Source organism: Cupressus sempervirens, chromosome 5, assembly GCF_028749045.1.
Source record: "Cupressus sempervirens isolate cs-2001-9-10 chromosome 5, ASM2874904v1, whole genome shotgun sequence".
In the NCBI taxonomy this organism is placed as follows: domain Eukaryota; kingdom Viridiplantae; phylum Streptophyta; class Pinopsida; order Cupressales; family Cupressaceae; genus Cupressus; species Cupressus sempervirens.
This window is the reverse complement of record NC_143122.1, coordinates 549691621-549704568: the sequence shown is the minus strand read 5'-3', so window position 1 is coordinate 549704568 and position 12948 is coordinate 549691621. Positions and strand designations below refer to the sequence as shown.

General features: G+C 36.0%; 1 protein-coding gene across 11 annotated transcripts in view; it reads right to left on the bottom strand.

The window, feature by feature from the left end:
- The window catches only part of LOC149557109 (tubulin gamma chain), a 130567-nt gene that overhangs the window by 77705 nt on the left and 39914 nt on the right, over positions 1–12948 (bottom strand). For all 11 annotated transcript variants that reach the window (XM_089831813.1, XM_089831822.1, XM_089831815.1 and 8 more), the window contains one exon: positions 8393–8593. In XM_089831813.1, the coding sequence (XP_089687939.1) occupies positions 8393–8593 (201 nt within the window). The remainder of the gene's footprint in view (positions 1–8392; positions 8594–12948) is intronic.

The window sequence follows — 12948 nt, the reverse complement described above, 5'->3', positions numbered from 1 at the left end:
GAGTTAACATCATGAAGGAGAAACATGGTGGTGGACATGCTGGACATTTTGGAATTGATAAAACAGTAAAGATGATCTCTGACAGATATTACTGGCCTCAGCTATACAAAGACGTTCAGAAGATGGTTAAGAGTTGCAGAATTTGTCAAATAGCAAAATGAACCAGTCAGAATTTCGGTTTTCATTCACCACTGCCTGTACCAAATAAACTTTGGGAAGATATTTGTATAGACTTTGTTCTTGGCTTGCCTAGAACTCATAGAGGTAATGATTCTATTCTGGTAGTAGTTGACAGATTTTCAAAAATGGCACATTTCATACCTTGTTAGAAGACATCTGATTAGTATATGTGGCTGAATTTTTCTTTAAGGAAGTGGTAAGATTGCATGGGTTGCCTAGGACTGTTGTTTCAGATACAGATACTAAGTTTACTCGTTATTTCTGGAGGACAATTTGGAAGGAGTTGGATATAGAGTTGAAGTTTACTTCTACATTTCATCCACAAACAGATGGACAAACTAAAGTTGTGAATAGAAGTTTGGGTAACTTGGTGAGATGTTTAGTTGGAGATAAGCCTCCTAATTGGGATTTGATTTTAGCACAAGCAGAGTTTGCATATAACAATTCTGTAAACAAAAGCACCAAAAAAACACCATTTGAGATACTTAATGGAATACATCCTAAAGGAGCTATTGAGTTGAGGGATTTGAGTATTGAAGTAAAGCAAAGTGTTGAAGCAGAGGAATTCATGGATTTCATGAAGAATTTGCATGAAGAAGTGAAGAAGGATCTGAAGACTAGTAAGAGTATAAACAAAGAGCAAATAAAGGAAGAAGACATAAATCTTTTGAAGTAGGAGATGTAGTTATGGTTCACTTGAAAAAAATAGATTTTTCGATTCGTACCTGTAGTAAGTTGAAGATGAAGAAGTTTGGTCCTTTTAAGATCTTAAGGAAATTTAACAGTGGAAATGCTTATGAAGTTGAGTTACCTGAAGATGTAAGAATTTTGTATAGCTCTAATACCATGTAAGAATTTCCCTTAGGGAAAAATGACACTAAGATCAAGAAGCTCAATAGATAGCACAAGAGAGACTAATGATGATCAAATGATAATGGATATCAAATGATTGGATATGAGATGAATACACACTAGAAATGCCTATATATAAAGGCAACTAGAATGACTAGGAGTCAGCAAAGAGATAAACATCACAACGAAGCACGTCCACCAAGAGTGGATTATCCTCCATTGAGCACAAGAGTTTGTGTGGTGATGAGAGGATAAGTTTACATAGGTGTATCTCATAAAGAGATGTTGTAGACACCGGGTGCTCTAATAAGTTGCTAACTCCTGTGTTGTCAACAAGACAACTCATATGACTATGCATATTCCTAAGTAATCTTAAGTAAAGTGTAATAATAATTAATTATTTACACTAACACATCCCCCCCCTAAGTGCAACTTAGGGGAATGCATTTAAGCTCACAAAGCTAAATGCAAAATGCAATGTGGGTCCTGGCTACTAGGCCATGTTAGGTACCTATGACAAATGCAATGCTCTACATACAATGCTATGCAATGCAATCTCTCTGAAAACGGAGAAAGAGGGAAAACCTCATGGGAAAAACCTCCTCCAAAAAGAGAGATGAAGAAATACAAGATGCATGCAAGGATGGAGTAATCAAGACCCCCCTAGTATGACATACATCATGCATGTACAGGCATATATCCCCCATAAGAAAAAATGTATGATGGTATCCTCCCATATTGAATAATCTCTTGCAAGGATGTCACGAAGACAAAAGTATTCAATGCCTACAAACGACATTTCTCCCTTTAGGAAGAAGATACACCAAGTATAGGTGCAAGTATATTTCCCATTGTGGATAGGAAGATGGATGAGGAATCTATATGTAGTATGCTATGGATGCTACCTCTGAAGTCTGCTCATATGTTGACAATCCTTGATGAATGTAGATGCCACAAGCCAATCTGGTGGATGCCCAAAAGAAGGTGGCAAACAAGGTAACATGTCCATGTATGAAAGTGAATCAAACTCCAAAGACAAGGAATCATCCTTATAGGAAGATATGGGAAGAGAAGCAATGTAGCCTCCCCTCAATGATGAATGCACACCCATGAAAAAAGCTCCTTGATGACTAAAGAACCTGCACCATGAAGACTAAATGATGTTCCTCCGTGTAGGAAGAAGTGGTGCCATAGGTGTAGTAGAGAATGCTCCCCAACTAGTAGGAAGAATCCTCAAAAGATATGATGTCTAAGGAAACTAGAATACAATCTCCAAAGACTGATATGTCTCCTTTGAAGTAAAAGAGTCCTCCTCCAACTGCTGAAAAGAAGTGTCCACAATCATGTCAATCCCAAAAGAAAGATCAAGTGGTTGAGGGTCAAGAGTGTTCCCTCACAACAAGTGAAGAAGAATTCTCCTCAACAAAGAGAAGATGGATGTCATCAATAATGTTTCCCACATCTTCAATGTAAGACTCCAAAAACAAAACTGCAATGTCTAGAAAGAAGTCATCCCATGAAGCTGAAATAGGAAGAAATGGTGTTTCCTGGTGCACTAAATCAGGAGCATTTGTGGCTGGAACTGGATCAGTAGAAGCAACAGGAGCATCAGGAGGTATGATCTCAACTGGAGTTGTAGGTACCACAACTGGAGTGACTGGAGGTAGAATGTCCTCTGGTAGTGGAGGGAGTCATGGATCTCCATATGCTTCCCAAAGACACATCCAAACGTCATGAGGACTACTTGCCTTACTAAGAGGAGCAAAAGATTCCTTACTCATACTGTTATACATAAAGCGAAGAAGAAGAGAAAGATGTCCCCAATTAGTATTAGGTGGAAATATCTTCAAATATAGATAAGGAAACACACACTTATGTTCTCTTAAATGATCAATCATCAAAATACTCCATTTCTGATAGTTCCTTTTTGTCAATTTGAATCTTAATCCAAAGTGACACTTTTGACATGCCTCCCTAAGATCAAATAATGTATGCACCCCCAATATGTAAAAACAAAAAATCAAAGAAACCCCCCCTAATGCATGATTTGGCACTTTATATTTAGTGCGATTACAATGGCCACTTGCCAATTTAGGGCCTAAGTGGACTTCTGATTTTGCTGGTTACAATAATAAATATGAAGCTATATCGGACTCAACAAGAAAGACACAAGACCTCTCAAGGATCTAATTAATTACAACTGCCAATAGGCCAAAATGTGACCAAAATTTGAAAGTACTATGTCTACTCAAATTTACTCCAAACTCATACGAGATCTAGAAAGTAGACAAAAAATCATGCACTCTCAAAAAAAATTGCACCTGAATGTATCCAGATAAGCTCGAACTAAGCCTTTGAAGTTGCAAAAATCGAGATTTGCGATTTGTAGAAAAATTCAAGAACAAAGATCTCAAACATCCTACACCAATGTGTAAATCACGAAATTCAACCCCAATACAAAAAAAATTGCTCGAAAAAAGGAGTCAGTATGAGGGAGATATCACTGTTTGAAAATCACCTTTCTAATTATTTTCCTGCATGTGATAAAACAAAAATCAATTTGGAAATTTTTTGACCTTTTGAATGTGATGCCAACATCTGATTTGCACCACCAAGCTCCAATCTTGACTTGCAAAAAAAACCTCTCCAATAGCTATGCAATGAAGCTCCCGTGGCTCTGATACCATGTAAGAATTTGGTAAAGCTCTAATACCATGTAAGAATTTGCCTAAGCCAATAATTCAACACCAAGATCAAGAAGCTCAATAGATAACACAAGAAAGACTAATGATGATCAAATGAGAAAAGATATCAGATGATTGGATATGAGATGAATACACACTAGAAGTGTCTGTATATAAAAGCAACTAGAATGACTAGGAGTCAACAAAGAGATAAACATCACAACTAAGCACATGTCCACCAAGAGTGGATTATCCTCCATTGAGCACAAGAGTTTGTGCGATGATGAGAGGATAAGTTTACATAGGTGTATCTCATAAAGAGATGTTGTAGACACCATGTGATCTAATAAGTTGCTAACTCCTTTGTTTTGTGCATCAGTTTCTGGATTAGATTGTGTGACAATTTTTACCATCAACGTTTCGAATCACACTACGTGATCCATCATCAGGATAAGAGAGCAAGAGATGTCAAACAAAATGGCTATGCATATTCCTAAATATAATAATAATTAATTATTTACACTAATAGAAGACATGGATATTTCACCAATATTCAATATTGCAAACATCTTTCAACATTTTGAATTAGATGAGGAATTAAAAGATAAACTAGATTACCCCAAGAGGAAGACTGATAGCATTGAGAAGGCTTTAATAGTAAAATCAGTAGGAGCACCAAAGGTAAAGACTACATGGAGTGCCTTGTCCAATGGAAAGATAAACCAGTTCAAGACAATCCATGGATAACACAAGTTGAGTTGGATTTTTATGATTCAGGTCAAAATATCAAGGTTTCGAAGTGTCTGAAGCAAGAGCATCTTGTGTCGATGAGAAAACTTGCATCAACCAAAAATATTGCTTTTGTTTTCTGTACTAATTTGTTGTTCGACAAGTAGTTGTTGCTCATGGTTTCAAGTTGTCTGTTAGCATCTTATTGTGGACCCATTGGTGACCCTTACCCTAAGTGTGTGAAATCCAATGCTCGTTGTGCTTGGAGTTACGTGTCTCTTTCTCTGCTCACTTTTCATTGTGTATTTCATGCAACACATTGTGGAAATCCTTTCAGCGCGGTTTCCTATGTTGATGTGGTGTCTTCCGCAGTTGAATAACATCTCTTGAATCACGTGTGACCTATCCTCAAGAGCGTGGATTCTATTTTGATCATTAGACAGAACTTTTGATTTCTCCTCCAAGGCAGGACCTATTTTGTAATTAAATGTGTGACAGGCCGACTTGTGGTCTTGCTGGCTATATAAGAACTTGGATTAGGTGTAGGAAAGCAAGTCCTAGGTTTTAAGAAGATAGATCAGTTGGTGAAAGTCTCAAGATTGTGAGCTTGAGCTCTGATGTTGTAATTGCTTTGTACTGGAAGCAACCCGGAAAGCCTCACAGCCGGGCATGTTGGTAGTTTAAAAATATATTTTATCATGTGAGTTGTCTAATCAATCAGTAAATCTCTTGGTTCTTGCTGCTAATTATGTGTTTTCTTTTGTGTGTTCTCCTGGCAAGCTGTTAGGAGTTTTGATTCCCTTCCTTTCCCCTAGCAGCCTTGCGTCACAAGGGGATTAAATAAGCTGTAAACTTAGGGTAGTATCTTTAAATTTTGTTACAAGAATTGTATAGTGGGGTTGGGTGGATATTGTAATGTCGGGAATTTGAATGGCTGGTAGGGTGGACGAATATGATGGGTGGTATAGGTGTTTGCAAACCGTGTTAAAGGTGATATTTTGGGTGGATGTTAGGTTGTTTAGGGCTTCAGAGATATTTTGGTTTTAAATTTCTGTTAAACTGCAATGTACTTATCTTTTAATATTAATAAAAATATACAAAATTACCGATCAAAAATAAAATACAAGGGGTGTACAAGTAAACTGAAAAGCATGTCAAAAATTGCATCAAAAGATCCCAAGTGCATGCCTCTCCAAAGAGTTGATCAGGTTCATTTAAGAAAATATGTTTTCATGTGATTGTGGTAGGTTTTAAGTGTTAGAACAGTGGATTTTCATCCTTACTTTTCACACTCAAACACTAGCAGAATTTACCATATGTTTGCAGTCATCACATACACAAAAGTTATCAGCAGTGGTTTGATCATTCTCAGACCAAGGGAGAGAAATGCTAATTCCAGCAGGTTTTAAAAGAGGTATAGCGGTCGTTCCATCACTATCAGGTTTTGATGCTGATTTCAGAGTCATCTATGACAGTTGCAAACAGACTTTCAATTGCAAACAGACTTTCAGTTGTTTATAAGACATACAGTGGATTTCAGCAAGTTCCCAAGGGCATCATAAGAAAGGGTTTGTTGCAAGTTTATAATATTGGCACATCATTCTTTGGCCTCTATTTTGAACATTCACAACAGGATTACAGTAAGATTTTTTATTGCTGGTCTTATTTTCCAAGATTTTTCAGCAAATATCAGTCATTCTTCTTATAACGCACAGAGAATTAAATATTTTACCTCAACTTTCATTCAAGGACCAAGGTATTCAAGGTTATTGTTTCTACTTGCATCAAACGAGATGTTGAGGAGATTTTCACAAAGCAAATGACAGACTGTCAGGGCTTCATCTATTGCAGTGCCCTGTGTTTCAAGTTTCCTCTGAAGATTTGTCATGATCAGAGAAAAGGTGTTACATCAAATTTTCAAAATCACTAGGAGGAAACAATGAACGGACTGGCTACTTCTAGCCACAACTATTTCTATCTATATTTATGGAAGAGAGTTACTTGTGGATGATCTTTGAAGTTTTCTCGTATAGACAATGTATTTGAAGAGACTTTTTTTTCCAGCTTACTTTGTGTAGAATAAAACCATTTTCAACATAACAACTTTCAGCATACTTTTGTTTATCTTGAATAAATTGCATGCAGAACAATGTAAAAAAACCTTAAATGAGTAAGTTATGTAAGTTTTTATGGAATGATATAGTTCTACACCTACTTCTTGTTGAGATGATATTTCAATCTATCTTATGTAATCTAGTGTTAGCTGGTTTTTCACAATCTTGTGTTGCAGTAACGGCTGTTGATCTGCGTTTTACCAAAAAACATGAACATTGTTAGCTTTCATAATTTTAATGACTGTAGGATGCCAACATTGTCTATTGCAATCCTTGTATACTGTGAGTGTCACTGCAGAGATGCAACAATCTACAACAGGAGATGTATCTTTTGTGGATATTGTGGTCATGATCAATCATTGGTCTTTTACAGGGTTAGATGAATTGGCCATGGTTTGGGAGCAAACTTCAAAACCACACAGAGCTTAATGGCCCATGCATCCTTTTTTCAAATCAAAATTGAGGTCTAAACTTTTAGAAGACCTAGGCCATAGGGGGCGGCTGGCCCTTCCTGAGAAAGTTTGAACATCCCATGGCCAACTCACTTACATCCTGAAGGTATCCCTGTTTTGTTTTGGACATCCCAGAGACATTTCCTATTTTTCAAATATGGGGGATGGGGAGCGGTCATTTCCTACCCATCCCTATGTTTTGTATAAGGGATGGGAGCATTTGGGCCAGGAGAGGCATCTCTAGAGAAATTCATATATTTGAATTGATGCTTCAGTAGATCCAAGTTCATAGTGCAATCTTGTTTCAAATGAAGCATAGATAAAAACAGAGGTTTCCAATGGTAAGCATCCAACAAAACACAAATGTGTAGCTTAAAATCGAAATAAACTTCAGTGTTAGCAAGAATACATATTTAAGTGTTTCTATATCCATAAAGGGACCTAAAGTTATAGCTGGAAACGTTCTGCACTCATATCAGAGATACCAAAATTTAGCTGAAATATTGATTGGTGTAAAAAGTTTGTTATTGTCAGAAAAAGTTCTAAAAAGTTTGCTGCTATAAATGCTGTAATGTGATTAAAGGAATTTTTCCTGAAAATATCAGGCACACGGAGCATAAACACAGAAGTGAAAGGATAATATTTTCTTTCTTTTTCTTCTACTTTGAAGTGAAATTGAGATTTATAAGATGGATCTACATTAGATTTTAATTGAATCAACGGCTGGACAACACAAAAGCCTTAAACCAAACAATGGAGCTTCATTTTATCAAAAATATCAACACATATTAGAACAGCACATAAACTGCCCACAAATAGTCCTTCCACGGAATATCCATAAATATCAAACAACCATTTCAAAACATCTATACTCAAGACTCTATGGATTAAAACCTCTTTGCCTTAAATCCTTTGTAATACATAAATCACTCACTTTTCTTGTAGGATGTTAAATGTTAGCAAATCTCTCATTGTCACAAAAATAGTTACAACTCCATGTAAAAATAGATGCTTAGTAGCTCTATTGTTGTTTGAACTTTAAACTGTCCTTGACATCTATGATACTTTGTAAGCCCACTGTTTTACTCTTTGTTAACTGTGATAAAATGCATTGCAATTCCTTCAGTGTGACCTATACGAAAGAATTCTTTGTAATTCCTATGTCATTGCAACAAGATATAATAGTCATAGTTCTATGTTTCACACATTTGACTTGTGTTAATAAGTAAATCCAAGTGAATTGAAGATTATTAGACTGCAAACAAACACGGCTGATAATACAATTTGCCAATTTTCACAATTAGAACAAGCACAACTTCTAGGATGACAAAATAAAAGCACAACATACAACTTAGTAGGAATCATTCAAAGAGTGATGAACCTGGTGATATCCGCTTGCCCAGTTATTTCCTGCTCCTCCTCCATGATCAGATAGATATATGTTTTCATGATTGTAAAGATTCCGGTAGTCACTATTTTGAATGCCATTTATAACTCTAGGCTCCAAATCCATCAAAAGAGCTCGCGGAATGTAGTGTTCATCATCTGCTTGATAAAAGAATACATCTTTTCTATCACCTCCCTGTAAAATAAATAAAGTTTGTCAGAACCAAGGATTGATCAGAAGGCAAGGAATGGCAGGATTACATGAGTAAATTGCGGAAGGAATTTTTACAAGGTTAGTGAATAGGAGCAAAACTTATGGGGCACTGGAAAACATTGTATGGTCATATATAAGTGCTTAACGAGAGGAAGAATGCCTTTGGAATTGTAAAGAGATCAAATTCGGCATGACTGTACACTCATCCTAAGCTTCAAAAAAAGAGAAATATGGAAAGAATGACAAACAAACCAAAAAAAAGGAATCAAAATTTATTGGTACACAAAGTAGAACATACAAAAATGAAATAATTTCATAAAAGTTTAAACACAAACATAAATTTTACTATAAATTTCCAAGACTTCTATGCAATCCCCAATTTCACTCTAAGGATTTTGATTCTATGCAAGTAAAACTTCAAATTGTATAAGTCCAACAATAACACCATAACATTTTTCTGCAGATCAAGAGTCAAATCCACCATCTGGTATTGCCAATAAAGGTGCAATATGCGTGACAGAGCATACACACTATAGTAGCAACTATATAGTTTAGCTATATGACAGAACAAGAGGAGCCAGCTTGTATCCCTATAAATACTGATATCCAACTCAAAATATCTAACAGATGCCCCTTTGAATAACAAGCGACCTCTACACAACTTTCAGAAGCTCTGTTGCTATGCCACAATGCTTCTTCTGCTCCTGAAATACAGTACCATCAAAACAACCTTTATCTCAAAAAGACACAAACAAACCAAAAAAAGGAATCAACTTGATTGGTACACAAAGTAGAACATAGAAAAATGATAATTTCAGAAAAGTTTAAACACAAACATAAATTTTACTATAAATTTCCAAGACTTTTATTCAATCCCCAATTTTACTCTAATGATTTTGATTCTGTGCAAGTAAAACTCCAAATTGTATAAGTCCAACAATAACACCAGAGCATTTTTCTGCAGATCAAGAGTCAAATCCACCATCTGGCATTGCCAATAAAGGTGCAATATGTGTGACAAAGCATACACACTATACTAGCAACTATGTAGTTTAGCTATATGACAGAACATGAGGAGCCAGCTTGTATCCCAATAAATACTGATATCCAACTCAAATATCTAACAGATGCCCCTTTGAAAAAAAATGACCTGTACACAACTTTCAGCAGCTCTGTTTGTATGCCACAATGCTTCTTCTACTCCTGAAATGCAGTACCACCAAAACGACTTTCATCTCAAAAGGAAACTCATTGTTTCTATCATCAATATAGCCTCAGTAATCCTATATCATAACTGTAAAGGAATTGTAAGCAAGCTTTGCCCAACCCAAAAGATGAAACAGCATATTCCTTGAAATGTGGCAATAGTGGCATATCCTCCTTTCATTTCAATTACTTCAATTTTATAATTCAATAATTCAATCTTGCAGAAATTGTGTAAGAGGTAATGGAATCACTTTGATTTAATGGACAGTAGCTTGGGAGATTCAAGGGAATGAAAAGATCAATTTCTAGCACCTTTGCTCTTAATTTTTATGATGTTAGAAAAACAAAAAAAAAAACTGGCAAGTGTGAGCAGGTCTTAATTTGAAAATTCATAAAATATAAAGACTATTTTTCTTTTCTCTTTGAACTTTCATGATATGTTGTACACCTACAGGAAAAATAAACTTCTATATTTATTTTTCAAGTCAAAACACAAGCCATTGATTGTCAAGTCATTACAAGTTCCTTGTCACCCATGTTCATTGATGTTGTGTTTTTTATTCCTAATCAGCATCAATGTATAGAGAATGCCAGACACTTTCCAATGCATCAGGGGAGACAAAGAACAGAACTTGGATTTAGGAGAGTCAAAATCGTCTCGGTCATGAAAAGCCAGTGTCCAAGGTATTGGACACTAATACACTAGAGCACCAAACATTAAGTGGAGAAGTCGGTGTCCCACTGCATTGAAACATGCAAAAATATGAGTTTTGACAGAACAGGTGGCAACCACAAAAAATATGTTTCAAGTGAAAAGCAACACTCCAATGTTTTGGAAAATGCATTAAAATATGTCAGACAAAGGCTACGTAATAGATAAAATCAAATTATAATTTAAGTTCACTTTAAATTATATCAAGGAGCAAGTAATGGTTATGTCTATCCAAGGGAAAAAGTATTTAAGAGAGACTGTGCAAAGAAAAGGGAGGTCACTAAAAATGCATATTTATAATCCAATTGTTGTTCTTTGTGGTGCATGGAGCCCTCGGGACGAAAACCATCTAGGTTTCAAATCGGAAATTGCAATTGATTTCATACAGAGAACACAATTGCGCTAATCTGAGCTTGAATTAGAATATCCTTTCAACTGGCAGCAGATTGTGACTCTCTAGGGGCAACTGTAAGGCAGTTTACAAAAAGGAAAATGAGTTTCACTAAGAAATAAGTCCCTGCAGAATTTGGATGGATTAATAGCCACTCTGAAGGAATTAATCAAGCCATTCTCAACTATATTCTGAGAATTAAATCTGATTTTAGGAATAAGCTGTTACATTAAAAGAATTAAACAGGATATTACAAAAAGAGTCCAAAGTGCATGCTCTCACAAAGGGTTGCCCAAAAGTGAAAAAACGCATAAATGAAAACGTGAAAATGGTATACCAAGTCAAAAGTGTACTTTTCCCCGAAAAGATGTAAAGCAAAATATGACCCCCAAAGTTTTTAGTTGGTGTGAACTTCAATAACAAAATAAAATAAAGAGAATGAAATTTAATAATAAAATAAAATAAAGAGAATAAACTTTATTAAAGCAAGATCATAATTGTTGCAGGTAGAAAACATTACAAAACTAATTGGTAAACTAATAGAATGATTATTTATTAAGAACAAATTGTTCTTATAAAGATTGCAAAAGAGATGTTTCTAAAACAAAACATACAAATAATAGAAAAAATCTATTATACAATATATTTACAATATCTAGAAGTGACCATAAACAATAGAAATAATCTAAAAGTAGGAGATATTATTTTAATACCCTCCCTTAATGGTCAATTTACCAAGGACACCAAGCTGCCCCCTAAATTTAACAAACTTCTCTGAAAGAAGAGTCATGGTTGAGAATATCAGCAGTCTGGCCAGCTGTAGGAACAAACTACAGATGTAGGAACCCATCTTCAACCAACGGATAAAATGACAACAAATGTCAATATGCTTAATGCACTCATGGAAGACTGAACTTTTGTCAAGTTTAAGGGCCACTTGATTGTTGTGAAAGAGGGGTCAAGGGCCTGCCTGGGTCATATGGATGTTGGAAAGCATCCTACGAAGGTAAACTGCCTCACAACCTTCCATTTCTTACTAGTCCAAGTGATAGCATGTATGCCCAAACTGAAGACATGCTCAGAAGTAGACTTTTTGTCATCAACAGAGCCACCCCAATCCAAGTTTGTGTAACCGATGCATCGGGCTTCATTGGTTCATCCATAGAGGATACCAAAATCATGAGTGCTCTTGACATAGCACAGGATGCACTTTGTTGCAGCCCAATGATCTAAAGTGTGATGTCATGAAGCGAGGTATGTAACTTACAAAAAAGCTACGATCAAGTCCAGTGGCTGTGAGATATATTAAACTGCCCACCATTAGTCTAATGGCGGATTTATTTTCAATAGGACAACCAAATTTGGTTGATAACTTTAGACTAAACTCCATAGGTGTAGGTAAGATAAGATAAGATTAATTTATTAATGCCCAACAACAGACCAACCAATGGGTCCAAGGGATTGCTTGACACAAAGCAATAAGACCGTAAACAGTAGGAGCATCAAACAATGCCTAGGAAAAAAATGAGAGAACAAAAAACAAATAACTAAAGAAAAAAGAAGCTGCTAAACCAAGCAACCCAACAATTGATCGAAGCAACCAAGACAAAGTCCAAAACCGACGGATAAGCCCTAGAAAAAGAGATCCTATGTCATCTGAGAACCCCTGGAAACGCTAGAAGGTTGCTTCTATGTAAGGGATCTACAAGGTCTCACATCCCTGGGTGACCTAAAAGGAGGATCAAGTGCTTGCTTAGTACCCCATGTAGAAGGAACAATGGTAAAGAATGAGATGATGAGCTGATCCGAGTGCAATCTCTGGGGGAAAAGTCATTGTAGATTGAGGTCTTGGAATCTTCGCGCCTCCTAAAGATAAAGTGTAAGGCACCTTTGGTCTATTAATCCAAAAAAGGCTAAGAGGGACTAAGTCTCCATGAATAAGTAGTTGAATCTCCCTCTAATCTCATATTAGATGCGGTAGAGAAAAAATAAAGTCAGTATTTGTCTCAACTTCCCCCATGCCACAAA